Genomic DNA, 13,497 nt, shown 5'->3' on the forward strand with positions numbered 1-13,497 from the left:
AGTAGAAATTGCCCAACAAATTTTGGGGGTTCATTTAATCCTGCTACCCTTGTGAATATGCAATATTTGAGGCTAAATTAACATTTTTGTTGCAAAAAGTAAAATGTTCATTTTTTCTTTCCACATTGCTTTAGTTACTGTGAAGCACCTGAAGGGTTAATAACCTTCTTGAATGTGGTTTTGAGTAGCCTGAGGGGTGCCGTTTTTGGAATGGTGTCACTTTTGGGTGTTTTGTGTCATGTAAACCTTTCAAAATTGCTTCAAATGTGATGTGGTCCCTAGAAAAAGTGGCTTTGTAAATTTTGTTGTAAAAATGAGAAATTGCTCATAAACTTTGAACCCCTATAACTTCCTTAAATTTTTTTTTTTTTTTCCCAAAATTGTTCTGATGTAAAATAGACATGTGGGAAATGTTATTTATTAATTATTTTGTGTCATATGTCTCGTTGGTTTTAGAGCATAAAAATTCAAAGTTTGAAAATTACAAAATTTTCAAAATTTTCGCGAAATTTCCGTTTTTTTCACAAAGAAATGCAAAAAATATCGGCCTAAATTTACCACCAACATGAAGCCCAATATGTCACGAGAAAACAATCTCAGAATCACCGGGATCCGCTGAAGCGTTCCAGAGTTATAACCTCATAAAGTGACACTGGTCAGAATTGCAAAAAATGGCCTGGTCTTTAGGGTCAAAATAGGCTTGGGGCTGAAGGGGTTAAAGGAAAATCCTGACCATATGAACGGGAAGTCGTTTTTTTTGCATAGAAATAATTATGTCCATTCTTTTGGGAATTTTTTCCCCCCCAAGGTGTTTTCTACTTAAAAAAACCCAAAAACACCCAAAAACGAATAAAAAGACAGCATGAACACAGACAATAGGATTTCTTTGGTTCCCGAGTCTTACTATAGATTGCCTACCTTTGTAGTCAAAAACAGGCGATTGAGTAAAATGTTCTTTAAACCAAGTCTAAACTTTTACCTCTTTAAGGACACAGCCTTTCTTGACTCTAAGGTTGCAGAATTTTCTTTTTTTGCTGACAAAGGCACATAATGATGTTTTTTTTGCACAATAAGTTTTATTTTCCATGGCACAATTTTAGGTTACATACGATGTATGACATATCAGTAACAGATTAGAACAAATGCAGTGATACTTATGTTGACTAAGGAAAGCCTTTTGTGCCACCGCAATGCAAGACCAGGAATAATTTTATTTATGATTTATATGAGGGCTTGTTATTGTTTTCTTTCCTGACAGTCTTGTATCATTTATTGGCACCTTGAGCTTTTTGAGGTGTAGGATGAGCAAAAATTAATTTGTGCTTATTTTAGGCATTCTTCCAGTGAAAACTTTACCTCTCATTTTCATCCCACTACAAGACTGCGGCTGTAATGTACCAACCTCCCCTATATATTATGAACTTGAAGCCTTTAGTGCCTTTCATGTGGCACTAAAGGGTGTTTAGCCTGGTTTAACTCAAATAATTTAAAAAAAATGTTGGGTCCTCTCTATTTTTGGTAACCAGCAAAAGGTAAAGCAGATAGCTGTGAGCTGATATTATTTAGCTGGGAAGGTACATTGTTATTAAGCCTTTCCCAGCCTAAAAATAGCAGCCCAAAGCTGCCCCAGAAGATGACCACTGCTGTGACCATAATCCTAAAGTGGAAAGGACATCTTTTCACAATAGACTAGCCACAACAAAGATTTCAAATAGAGGAGTGAAAGGAATTATCAGAAGAGTTGTCCAATAACCAAGAACCACCTCTGGAGAGCTACAGAAAGGCCTGGAATCAGCAAGTACAATTTTTTTCAAAGAACACAGTAAGTAATGCACATATCACCCCATAAACACCATACCAACAGTCAAGTATGGAAGTGGGAACATCATGGTGTGGGGCTGTTTTTCAGTATACGGCACTAGCAAACTTCACAGAGTGAAGGATGAATGGACAAATGTATCGAGATATTCTGGATAGAAATCTGCTGCCATCTACCAGGAAGCCGAAAATTAATTGAGGTTGGACATTTCAGTAAGACAATGATCCCAAACACACAGCCAAGGAAACTGTCAATTGATTTCAGAGAAAGAACATAAAATGCTAGAATGGCCTAGCTAATCACCTGACCTGAATCCAATAGAAAACGTATGGAAGGAACTAAAGCTCAGAGTTCATAGAAGGAGCCCATAAAACCTTCAGGATTTGAAGAGTGTGTGTGGAAGAATGGTCCAAAAACACACCTGAGCAATGCATGAAGAAGGGAATTTTGTTACTTACAGTAAATTCCTTTTCTTCTAGCTCCAATTGGGAGACCCAGACGATTGGGTGTATAGCTACTGCCTCCGGAGGCCACACAAAGCATTACACTAAAAAGTGTAAGGCCCCTCCCCTTCTGGCTATACACCCCCCGTGGGATCACGGGCTGCTCAGTTTTAGTGCTAAAGCAAGAAGGAGGAAAGCCAATAACTGGTTTAAACAAATTCAATCCGAAGTAACATCGGAGAACTGAAACCGTTCAACATGAACAACATGTGTACCCGAAAAAACCAAAAATCCCGAAGGAAACAGGGCGGGTGCTGGGTCTCCCAATTGGAGCTAGAAGAAAAGGAATTTACGGTAAGTAACAAAATTCCCTTCTTCTTCGGCGCTCCATTGGGAGACCCAGACGATTGGGACGTCCAAAAGCAGTCCCTGGGTGGGTAAATTAATACCTCAAGTTAGAGCTGCAAAACAGCCCTCCCCTACGAGGAGGCAACCGCCGCCTGCAGGACTCTTCTACCTAGGCTGGCGTCCGCCGAAGCGTAGGTATGCACCTGATAATGTTTGGTGAAAGTGTGCAGACTCGACCAGGTAGCTGCCTGGCACACCTGTTGAGCCGTAGCCTGGTGTCGTAATGCCCAGGACGCACCCACGGCTCTGGTAGAATGGGCCTTCAGCCCTGATGGAACCGGAAGCCCAGCAGAACGGTAGGCTTCAAGAATTGGTTCCTTGATCCATCGAGCCAGGGTGGATTTGGAAGCCTGCGATCCTTTGCGCTTACCAGCGACAAGGACAAAGAGTGCATCCGAGCGGCGCAGGGGCGCCGTGCGGGAAATGTAGATTCTGAGTGCTCTCACCAGATCCAACAAATGCAAATCCTTTTCATACCGATGAACTGGATGAGGACAAAAGGAAGGTAAGGAGATATCCTGATTGAGATGAAAAGAGGATACCACCTTAGGGAGAAACTCCTGAATCGGGCGCAGCACTACCTTGTCCTGGTGAAAAACCAGGAAGGGAGCTTTGGATGACAGCGCTGCCAGCTCGGATACCCTCCGAAGAGACGTGACCGCTACCAGAAAGGCCACTTTCTGTGAGAGTCGAGAAAGTGAAACATCCCTCAGAGGCTCGAAGGGCGGCTTCTGGAGAGCAACTAGTACCCTGTTCAGATCCCATGGATCTAATGGCCGTTTGTACGGAGGGACGATGTGACAAACCCCCTGCAGGAACGTGCGTACCTGAGGAAGTCGTGCTAGGCGCTTTTGAAAAAATACCGATAGCGCTGAGACTTGCCCTTTAAGGGAGCCGAGCGATAAGCCTTTTTCCAAACCAGATTGCAGGAAGGAAAGAAAAGTAGGCAATGCAAATGGCCAGGGGGACACTCCCTGTGCCGAGCACCAGGATAAGAAAATCTTCCACGTTCTGTGGTAGATCTTAGCAGACGTGGGCTTCCTAGCCTGTCTCATGGTGGCCACGACCCCTTGAGATAATCCTGAAGATGCTAGTATCCAGGACTCAATGGCCACACAGTCAGGTTCAGGGCCGTAGAATTCAGATGGAAAAAACGGCCCTTGTGACAGTAAGTCTGGCCGGTCTGGTAGCGCCCACGGTTGGCCGACCGTGAGATGCCACAGATCCGGATACCACGACCTCCTCGGCCAGTCTGGGGCGACGAGCAAGACGCGGCGGCAATCGGACCTGATCTTGCGTAGCACTCTGGGCAAGAGTGCCAGAGGGGGAAACACATAGGGCAGCTGGAACTGCGACCAATCTTGCACTAAGGCGTCTGCCGCCAGAGCTCTGTGATCGCGAGACCGTGCCATGAAAGTTGGGACCTTGTTGTTGTGCCGGGACGCCATTAGGTCGACGTCCGGCCTTCCCCAGCGGCGACAGATTTCCTGAAACACGTCCGGGTGAAGGGACCATTCCCCTGCGTCCATACCCTGGCGACTGAGGAAGTCTGCTTCCCAGTTTTCTACGCCGGGGATGTGAACTGCGGATATGGTGGAGGCCGTGGCTTCCACCCACATCAGAATCCGCCGGACTTCCTGGAAGGCTTGCCGACTGCGTGTCCCGCCTTGGTGGTTGATGTATGCCACCGCTGTGGAGTTGTCCGACTGAATTCGGATCTGCTTTCCTTCCAGCCACTGCTGGAAGGCTTGTAGGGCAAGATACACTGCCCTGATTTCCAGAACATTGATCTGAAGGGTGGACTCCTGCTGAGTCCACGTACCCTGAGCCCTGTGGTGGAGAAAAACTGCTCCCCACCCTGACAGACTCGCGTCTGTCGTGACCACCGCCTAGGATGGGGGTAGGAAGGACCTTCCTTGTGATAATGAGGTGGGAAGAAGCCACCATTGAAGAGAGTCCTTGGCCGTCTGGGAAAGGGAGACTTTCCTGTCTAAGGACGTCGACTTCCCGTCCCATTGGCGGAGAATGTCCCATTGAAGTGGGCGCAGATGAAACTGCGCAAACGGGACTGCCTCCATTGCTGCCACCATCTTCCCCAGGAAGTGCATGAGGCGTCTTAAGGGGTGCGACTGGCCTTGAAGGAGAGAGTGCACCCCTGTCTGTAGTGAACGCTGCTTGTCCATCGGAAGCTTCACTATCGCTGAGAGAGTATGAAACTCCATGCCAAGATATGTTAGTGATTGGGTCGGTGACAGATTTGACTTTGAAAAGTTGATGATCCACCCGAAAGTCTGGAGAGTCTCCAGCGCAACGTTCAGGCTGTGTAGGCATGCCTCTTGAGAGGGTGCCTTGACAAGTAGATCGTCCAAGTAAGGGATCACCGAGTGTCCCTGAGAGTGCAAGACTGCTACCACTGCTGCCATGACCTTGGTGAAAACCCGTGGGGCTGTTGCCAGACCAAATGGCAGGGCTACGAACTGAAGGTGTTCGTCTCCTATAACGAAGCGTAGAAAACGCTGGTGCTCTGGAGCAATCGGCACGTGGAGATAAGCATCTTTGATGTCTATTGATGCTAGGAAATCTCCTTGAGACAGCGAGGCAATGACGGAGCGGAGAGATTCCATCCGGAACCGCCTGGTTTTCACGTGCTTGTTGAGCAGTTTTAGGTCCAGAACAGGACGGAAAGAGCCGTCCTTTTTTGGCACCACAAACAGATTGGAGTAAAAACCGTGACCTCGTTCCTGAAGAGGAACAGGGATCACCACTCCTTCTGCCCTTAGAGAGCGCACCGCCTGCAGAAGAGCATCGGCTCGGCCGGGATGGGGGGAAGTTCTGAAGAACCGAGGCGGAGGACGAGAACTGAACTCTATCCGGTACCCGTGAGACAAAATGTCTGTTACCCACCGGTCTTTGACCTGTGGCAGCCAAATGTCGCAAAAGCGGGAGAGCCTGCCACCGACCAAGGATGCGGAGCGAGGAGGCCGAAAGTCATGAGGCAGCCGGCTTGGAAGCGGTTCCTCCGGCTGCTTTCTTTGGGCGTGAGTGAGCCCGCCAGGAATCTGAGCTCCTCTGCTCCTTCTGAGTCCTTTTGGACGAGGAGAATTGGGCCCTGCCCGAGCCTCGAAAGGACCGAAACCTCGACTGTCCCCTCCACTGTTGAGGTTTGCTTGATCTGGGCTGGGGTAAGGAAGAGTCCTTACCCTTGGACTGTTTAATGATTTCAGCCAATTGCTCACCAAACAGTCTGTCTTGAGATAATGGCAAACTGGTTAAGCATTTTTTGGAAGCAGAATCTGCTTTCCATTCCTTTAACCATAAGGCTCTGCGTAAAACCACAGAGTTGGCGGACGCCATTGATGTACGGCTGGTAGAGTCCAAGACCGCATTGATAGCGTAAGTCGCAAACGCAGACATTTGCGAGGTCAAGGACGCCACGTGCGGCACTGATGGACGTATGACAGAGTCCACCTGCGCCAGACCAGCTGAAATAGCTTGGAGTGCCCACACGGCTGCGAATGCTGGAGCAAACGACGCGCCGATAGCTTCATAGACAGATTTCAACCAAAGGTCCATCTGTCTGTCATTGGCATCTTTAAGTGAAGCCCCATCTTCCACTGCAACTATGGATCTAGCCGCAAGCCTGGAGATTGGGGGGTCCACCTTTGGACACTGGGTCCAGCGTTTGACCACGTCAGGGGGAAAGGGATAACGGGTATCCTTAAGACGTCTGGAGAAACGCTTATCTGGATAAGCATGGTGTTTCTGGACTGCTTCTCTGAAGTCAGAGTGGTCCAGAAAAGTACTCAATTTACGCTTGGGATACCTGAAATGGAATTTCTCCTGCTGTGCTGCTGCCTCCTCCGCTGGAGGAGAAATATCCAGCAGTCTATTGATGGCCGCTATAAGATCATTCACCATGGCGTCACCATCAGGGGTATCCAGGTTGAGAGCGGTCTCAGGATTAGACTCCTGATCACCTCGCTCTGTCTCATCATACAGAGAATCCTCTCGCTGAGACCCTGACCAGCGTGATGACGCCGAAGGTCTCTCCCAGCGAGCTCGCTTAGGCTGCCTGGGACTGTCGTCCGAGTCAGAGCCTTCAGCCTGTGATGCCTGGGACCCCCTTGGAGCACGGATTAGTTCCAACTGAGGGGGACCGGGGAACATTGAATCAACAGTGCCCATGGTCTGAGTGACCGGCCTGGACTGCAAAGTTTCTAGAATTTTTGTCATAGTCACAGACATCTTATCAGCAAAAACTGCAAACTCTGTCCCCGTCACCGGGGCAGGGTTCACAGGCGTCTCTGCCTGGGCCACTACTAGCATAGCCTCCGGCTGACGAAGTGGCACAGGGACCGAACATTGCACACAATGGGGGTCAGTGGAACCTGCCGGTAGATCAGCCCCACATGCGGTACAGGCAGCATATAAAGCCTGTGCCTTGGCACCCTTGCTTTTTGCGGATGACATGCTGTTGTCTCCTCAGAGCAATATAGGGGTATAAGCCAAGAAGCGACCGTACAGTGCAATATATAGGTACAGACAAAAGTACACAAAACGACACTGTGGCACTAGTGGGGTCAGCACCTAGGTGCTGCTTACCGCCCGCTTAACAGCGGGTGTGTGGTCGCCAGAATCCCCTGTCTGGGTCTCCCAGGGCTATGTCCGTTCTCCAGCTCAGACTGCGTGCAGGAATGGCTGCCGGCGTCCTGTGAAGAGGGGCGGGCCGTGGGCGTGCTGCAGACAAAGAGCGGGAAACTGGCGTCCCACTGTGCCCAGTGAGAGGGCTGGAGTATGTAAATAAGACTCCAGCCCTCGGCGCTGACTATTGTACAGCGTCTCTCCCCTTCCCTGACTGACAGGGCTGGGGGCGGGAACGAAACGTAACTAGGCCGCAGAAGCCGGGGACTAGATTTATAAGCGCTGCCGTCGTAAAAGCACGGTCGGCGCGAAGTCCCCGGCGCACCACAAGTCACAGCCGCGCCGCAGTCTCCGGGGGCGGCCGGCGCGGTAGTTCCCCACACATAAACTCACTCAGCTAAGCTGCAGTGAGTATAACCCAAGCGCGCAGCGCTACTGTCCTCGGCGCACTAGAACACCCAGCAACGCTGGAGTGTGTCTGTGCCTGTCTGTACGGGGACACAGAGTACCTGAATGTTGCAGGGCCTTGTCCCTGACGGTACCCAGCTCCGTATCCAGCAGGATCTCCGGGTCTGTGGATGGAGCCCGGCCTCAGAGCCCGGAGGCCGGTAAGATCCCACTTCACCAGAGCCCTCAGGGGGATGGGGAAGGAAAACAGCATGTGGGCTCCAGCCTCCGTACCCGCAATGGGTACCTCAACCTTAACAAACACCGCCAACAAGAGTGGGGTGAGAAGGGAGCATGCTGGGGGCCCTTTAGCATGGGCCCTCTTTTCTTCCATCCGATATAGTCAGCAGCTACTGCTGACTAAACAGTGGAGCTATGCGTGGATGTCTGACCTCCTTCGCACAAAGCTTGAAAACTGAGCAGCCCGTGATCCCACGGGGGGTGTATAGCCAGAAGGGGAGGGGCCTTACACTTTTTAGTGTAATGCTTTGTGTGGCCTCCGGAGGCAGTAGCTATACACCCAATCGTCTGGGTCTCCCAATGGAGCGCCGAAGAAACTAGTTTCTCCATACAAGTAGTCATCACTAACAAAGGCTTTTGTACAAAGTATTAAATAAATTTCAGTAAGCAAGTAAATACTTTTTCCCTGTGTCAGGTAGGCTCCTTACTGGGCAGATCCTACATATCGTTCACTCTCTCAGGAGATTTGTTGCTCTCTCAGGTGATCAGAGATCAGCTGAAAAGGAATTGCAGAAATCTCTACGAAGAGAACATAGCACAGACAGGACTAATAACAGCTTCCTTTGCTGTAAGTTACATCCCTCTCCCACCTTCTATTCTTTGACCCCAAGAAGCAGAGGTTGTTTGATAAAGAGGTCAGTGGAGGATGCACCCAGCACATTAAAAAGCCATGCTGGGCAGCATTCACTATTCTGCTCCTAGTGTGCAATTGGGATCCCTAAGCATATAAACACTCACCATTGGGCGCCAGGCAGAAGGACAATCATTGGCAGTGAACACGCTCATCAGTCAGATGAGGAAGCATGCATTGGCCAGCATTTCTCTATTCCTGCATGGTATGCCCTCTTTTTCTATGTCCCTTGTCCCAAGCCCTGGTCTTCTGTGAACATCGTAAAGTAGAAGAAGCGAAAGAGGCGCCAGGCCTAGTAGTGCTTAGTCAGGCAGCAGAGGAAAGTCTTTCCTCTTGCGATGCATCAGGCGGTTTGATATAAAAAACAGCTTGTGCCCGAGTGCAGGAGAAGTCTCATGTGTAGCACTACACAAGTTTTGTTTAAAGCATTACACAGCCTGCAAAGAGGTCTGTGATGCTTGTACAGGCGTTATTGCAAACTCTGGATGTCTTAAATCCCTTTTTATTGCTTTTTTGTGGGAGTTGTAGTGACCTAAAAACAGCAATTTGGACATACAGTATCTTCACAAAGTTTACCAAATCCGTTAACTAATTTTATATTTTCATTTATGAGATTTTTTTATGGAAGTGGCTGTACAAAGATGCAGATTTTTTACTGCTTTGTTTTTGACTGGAAAAAAGGAGGGGTAATTTGATTTTTTTTTTACTTTACACTTCCTTTTCTACTACAGAAATTCAGTATATACGAGAAATCACAATGTTCTTAGGAGCCTAGGGGCTTTACAAACCATCAGCACCCTGAATTTGTGTCACCGAGACAAGATTGTGCACCATAAATGCTGCCATTAGTGATTGACAGCAGCAGTCGGAGCCACAAAGGAAAAAGGGGGTGTGAACGGGTTTAACCCCTTCAGCCCCTGGGCACTTTCAGTTTTTTTTTTATTGCTCCCCTTCTTCCCAGAGCCATAACTTTTATTATTTTTCTGTCAATCTTGCCATATGAGGGCTTGTTTTTTGCGGGACGAGTTGTACTTTTAAATAAAACCATAAGTTTTACCATGTAGTGTACTGAAGAACGGCTAAAAAATTTCAAGTGTGGAAAAACTGCAAAAAAAAGTGATCGCACAATAGTTTTTGGGATATTTTATTCACAATGTTCACTATATGATAAAAGTAATGTGTTGTTGTGATGCCTGAGGTCGGTGCGAGTTTGTAGACACCAAACATGTATGGGTTTACTTGTATCTAAGGGGTTAAAAAAAAATTAACAAGCTTGTCCAATAAAAGTAGCGTACGTATTGTGCCATCTTCCGAAACCCGTACCGTTCTAATTTTTTGGGATTTGTGGCTCAGTGACGGCTTATTTTTTGCAACTCGAGCCAACATTTTTAATGATACTATTTTTGCGCAGATGCTACGTTTTGATCACCTGTTATTGCATTTTGCGCAAAACTTGCGGCGTCAAAAAAATGTAATTATGGCGTTTGGAATTTTTTTGCTGCTACACCATTTACCAAGCAGATTAATTTTTACATTTTGATAGATCGGGGAATTCTGAACGCGGCGATACCAAATGTGTGTATATTTTTTATTTTTTTAACCCTTTAATTTTTAATGGGGTAAAAGGGGGGTGATTTGAACTTTTAGGTTTCTTATTTTTTAAAACTTTTTTTTATTTTTATTTTTTTTTTTTTTACTAGTCCCCCTAGGGGGGCTATATGGATCAACAATCCGATCGCTCTGCCCTATCTGCTGATCACAGCTATACAGCTGTAAACAGCAGATATGCTCACTTTCTGCTTCACTGGGCTCCGGGCCGAGTGAAACCGAATGTAATTCATGTCAGCTACAGGAGTCATGACCCTGTGCTACCATGGCAACCACCGAAAGTCACGTGATCACGCACGTGACTTCCGGTGGTGGTGGTGGTGGGGGGGGGGTTCCAAGTTGTTTTTTATACATTAAAAACAGGCTAGGCTAAGTGTATACATTCATGACATATACTTCAGGAGGGGGGGGGGCAGCAATGCTTAAAAAATGGTGTGCATACATATACTGTATGCCACACAGTGGCCACTATCTTGATAGAGACTATGGCATTTGTCCACCACAGAGACCTATTACAGAAACCTCATGCCGCATTGTATAGTTTGTATTTTGTAATAGTCATTCGTGTTGGAAAAAGCAGTCAAAAACAAGAAGCTGAACGAGAACAATACACATAAAAAGCATGATAGACAATCAGCTGGTGAGTGCAGTGACTAAAGCAATGCTGAAGTCTTTACATGCAAGCTTGACAGGGAATAAAGCTATATAGGGTTGCATATGGGAGTTATCTGCCAAAGAACCTACTTGCATGAGTAATTTGCTCATACAGTCTAAGCAAATAAAGCCTAAGTGACGATGTATACCACCAACAGTAACTTCTAAAACACCCAAAAGCAGAACAAAGTAATGTAGCTTACCAAAAAGGTCACTGATTTTGTCCGTGAGAGTACGAGATGCTCTGATAAGTGCATTATCACTTTCATCATATTTCATCTTCATTTCGAAAAATCCTATTTAGAAAAAAAAAATATAGGATCACTTTATATGAATCATAAACTTCCTAAAGAAATGTTCCCCTTTAGCTTCTGCTGCTACAGTGCCACATACTGTCTGTTCCATTTGTCTTGTTAACAAGGGTGCAGTGATGACTGGCATGATCAAAATCCTCCTTGACCAGAGAATTGCCATGACTCAAGCAATCATGCCTCATAATACAGACTCAGGACAAAGCAAATAAGGCGCTGATGCATTTCAGGTTCAAATTGGAACTGAGAGTAGTTCTTTGGGAAAAAGAGGGGAATTAAATAAAACAGAAAAAAACAACTCCTAAAATAGATATTTTTTTAATATTAGTATTAAAATCGTTAAATATGAAAGCTAAATTGCTTCTAAGTGTCTACACATTATAGACCAGTCACGTGAGGTGGGTGTGGAAAGGTAGAGACGATTGGTGGGATGAGTGATGGTAATCTCTTAGCTATAGGTAAGCCAACTATAGTAGTTGTAGTTTTAAGATAGTCGTCCTATAATTAGGGAATAGGGGGTTGTCTATCCCTCCCTTACTGCCTACCTGCCAGCGGAGGTGCACCATAAAGTGTTGGGTACCCCCGGCTCCTCGTAGTCTCCCCCTACTCTCTCCCTGCAACCAGACAGGTACTGGCGTCCATCACTTCAAGTGAAAAGAGGGATAGATAGAACCATACCCTTTTCAAGCTGGAGAAGAGTCCCCCCAGCCTGTTCCAGCAAGCCAGCAGGACACAGACTGAGGACTTGGGCAAGTGGGAGAGTAGAGCGCTATAGTGTCCAGACCAAACTCACTCTTCCTGCCCATCTTTGCTTTGAAGCCCCTGGAGATCCTGCAGGGTCATTCCTTCAGGTTGTCTCAATCGGTCATTTGAGAACCGGAGAATAAGGAAGAGGTAGAAATGCTGAGTAACCCCATGGTTTACAAGTAACAGAGAAACTAGGTCGCTCTTTTCCACGTTGCCTTCTTTGAGGTAGTAATTGTAAAAAAAAATCCAGCCTGCTCACTAGAGGACAACAGAAAAGTGATTTTGACCTGGTTTCTCACATACAACGAAGAGAAAAAAAAAGAGAATTTTGTTTACTTACCGTAAATTCTTTTTATTATAGTTCCGTATTGGGAGACCCAGACCATGGGTGTTTAGCTTCTGCCTCCGGAGGACACACAAAGTACTACACTTAAAAGTGTAGCTCCTCCCTCTGAGCTTATACACCCCCTGGAGAACCAGATCTAGCCAGTTTAGTGCAAAAGCTGAAGGAGAATAGCCACCCACAAGTAAAACAGAGTAAGAACCAGAACAACCAGAGACTCTGTCCACGACAACAGCCGGTGATAACACGCGGAACAAGAAATTGCCAACAGGCAACAGGGAGGGAGCTGGGTCTCCCAATACGGAACTATAAGAAAAAGAATTTACGGTAAGTAAACAAAATTCTCTTTTTCTTTATCGTTCCTATGGGAGACCCAGACCATGGGACGTCTCAAAGCAGTCCATGGGTGGGAAATAAACAGAAAAAACTAAGAAGTAGGCAGAACCTAACTTCACAAATGGGCGACAGCCGCCTGAAGGATGCGTCTGCCCAAGCTCGCATCTGCCGAAGCATGAGCATGCACTTGGTAGTGCTTCGAAAAGGTATGCAGGCTAGTCCAAGTGGCAGCCTGACAGACTTGCTGAGCCGTAGCCTGGTGCCTGAAAGCCCAAGAGGCACCGACAGCTCTGGTCGAATGTGCCTTGATCCCCGGCGGGGGAGGCACCTGAGTGCACTGGTAGGCGTCCGAAATGGTCGACCTAATCCAACGTGCTAAGGTCGGCTTAGAAGCAGAGAGGCCCTTGCGCCGGCCTGTGGTGAGCACAAAAAGAGAAGTGCACCGCCTAAGAGCAGCGGTGCGAGACACATAGATCCGGAGAGCACGCACCAGATCCAAAGTATGCAACGCTTTTTCAAAGCGATGAACAGGAGCCGGACAAAAAGGAAGGTAGGGTAATGTCCTGGTTAAGGTGGAAAGGAGAGACCACCTTAGGAAGAAAGTCCGGAGTCGGACGGAGAACCACCTTGTCTTGATGAAAAACCAAAAAAGGTGACTCCGAGGAGAGCGCAGCCAAATCAGAGACTCTCCTGAGGGAAGTTATGGCCACCAGAAAGGCCACTTTCTGTGACAGACGAAACAAAGAAACCTCCCTAAGGGGCTCAAAGGGGGGTTTCTGCAAAACCGTGATAACCAAATTAAGGTCCCAGGGACCTAAGGGCCGCCGGTAAGGCGGAATGATGTGAGACGCGCCTTGCATGAAGGTGCG

General features: G+C 47.2%; 1 protein-coding gene across 1 annotated transcript in view; it reads right to left on the reverse strand.

Annotated features, from left to right (window-relative positions):
- Positions 1–13,497, reverse strand: part of TIMM44 (translocase of inner mitochondrial membrane 44) — a 128,059-nt gene that overhangs the window by 25,226 nt on the left and 89,336 nt on the right. The window contains exon 8 of the mRNA XM_075352509.1: positions 11,095–11,187. Coding sequence (XP_075208624.1) covers positions 11,095–11,187 — 93 coding nt within the window. The remainder of the gene's footprint in view (positions 1–11,094; positions 11,188–13,497) is intronic.

This window comes from Anomaloglossus baeobatrachus, chromosome 1 (assembly GCF_048569485.1).
Source record: "Anomaloglossus baeobatrachus isolate aAnoBae1 chromosome 1, aAnoBae1.hap1, whole genome shotgun sequence".
NCBI classification, from domain to species: Eukaryota; Metazoa; Chordata; class Amphibia; order Anura; family Aromobatidae; genus Anomaloglossus; species Anomaloglossus baeobatrachus.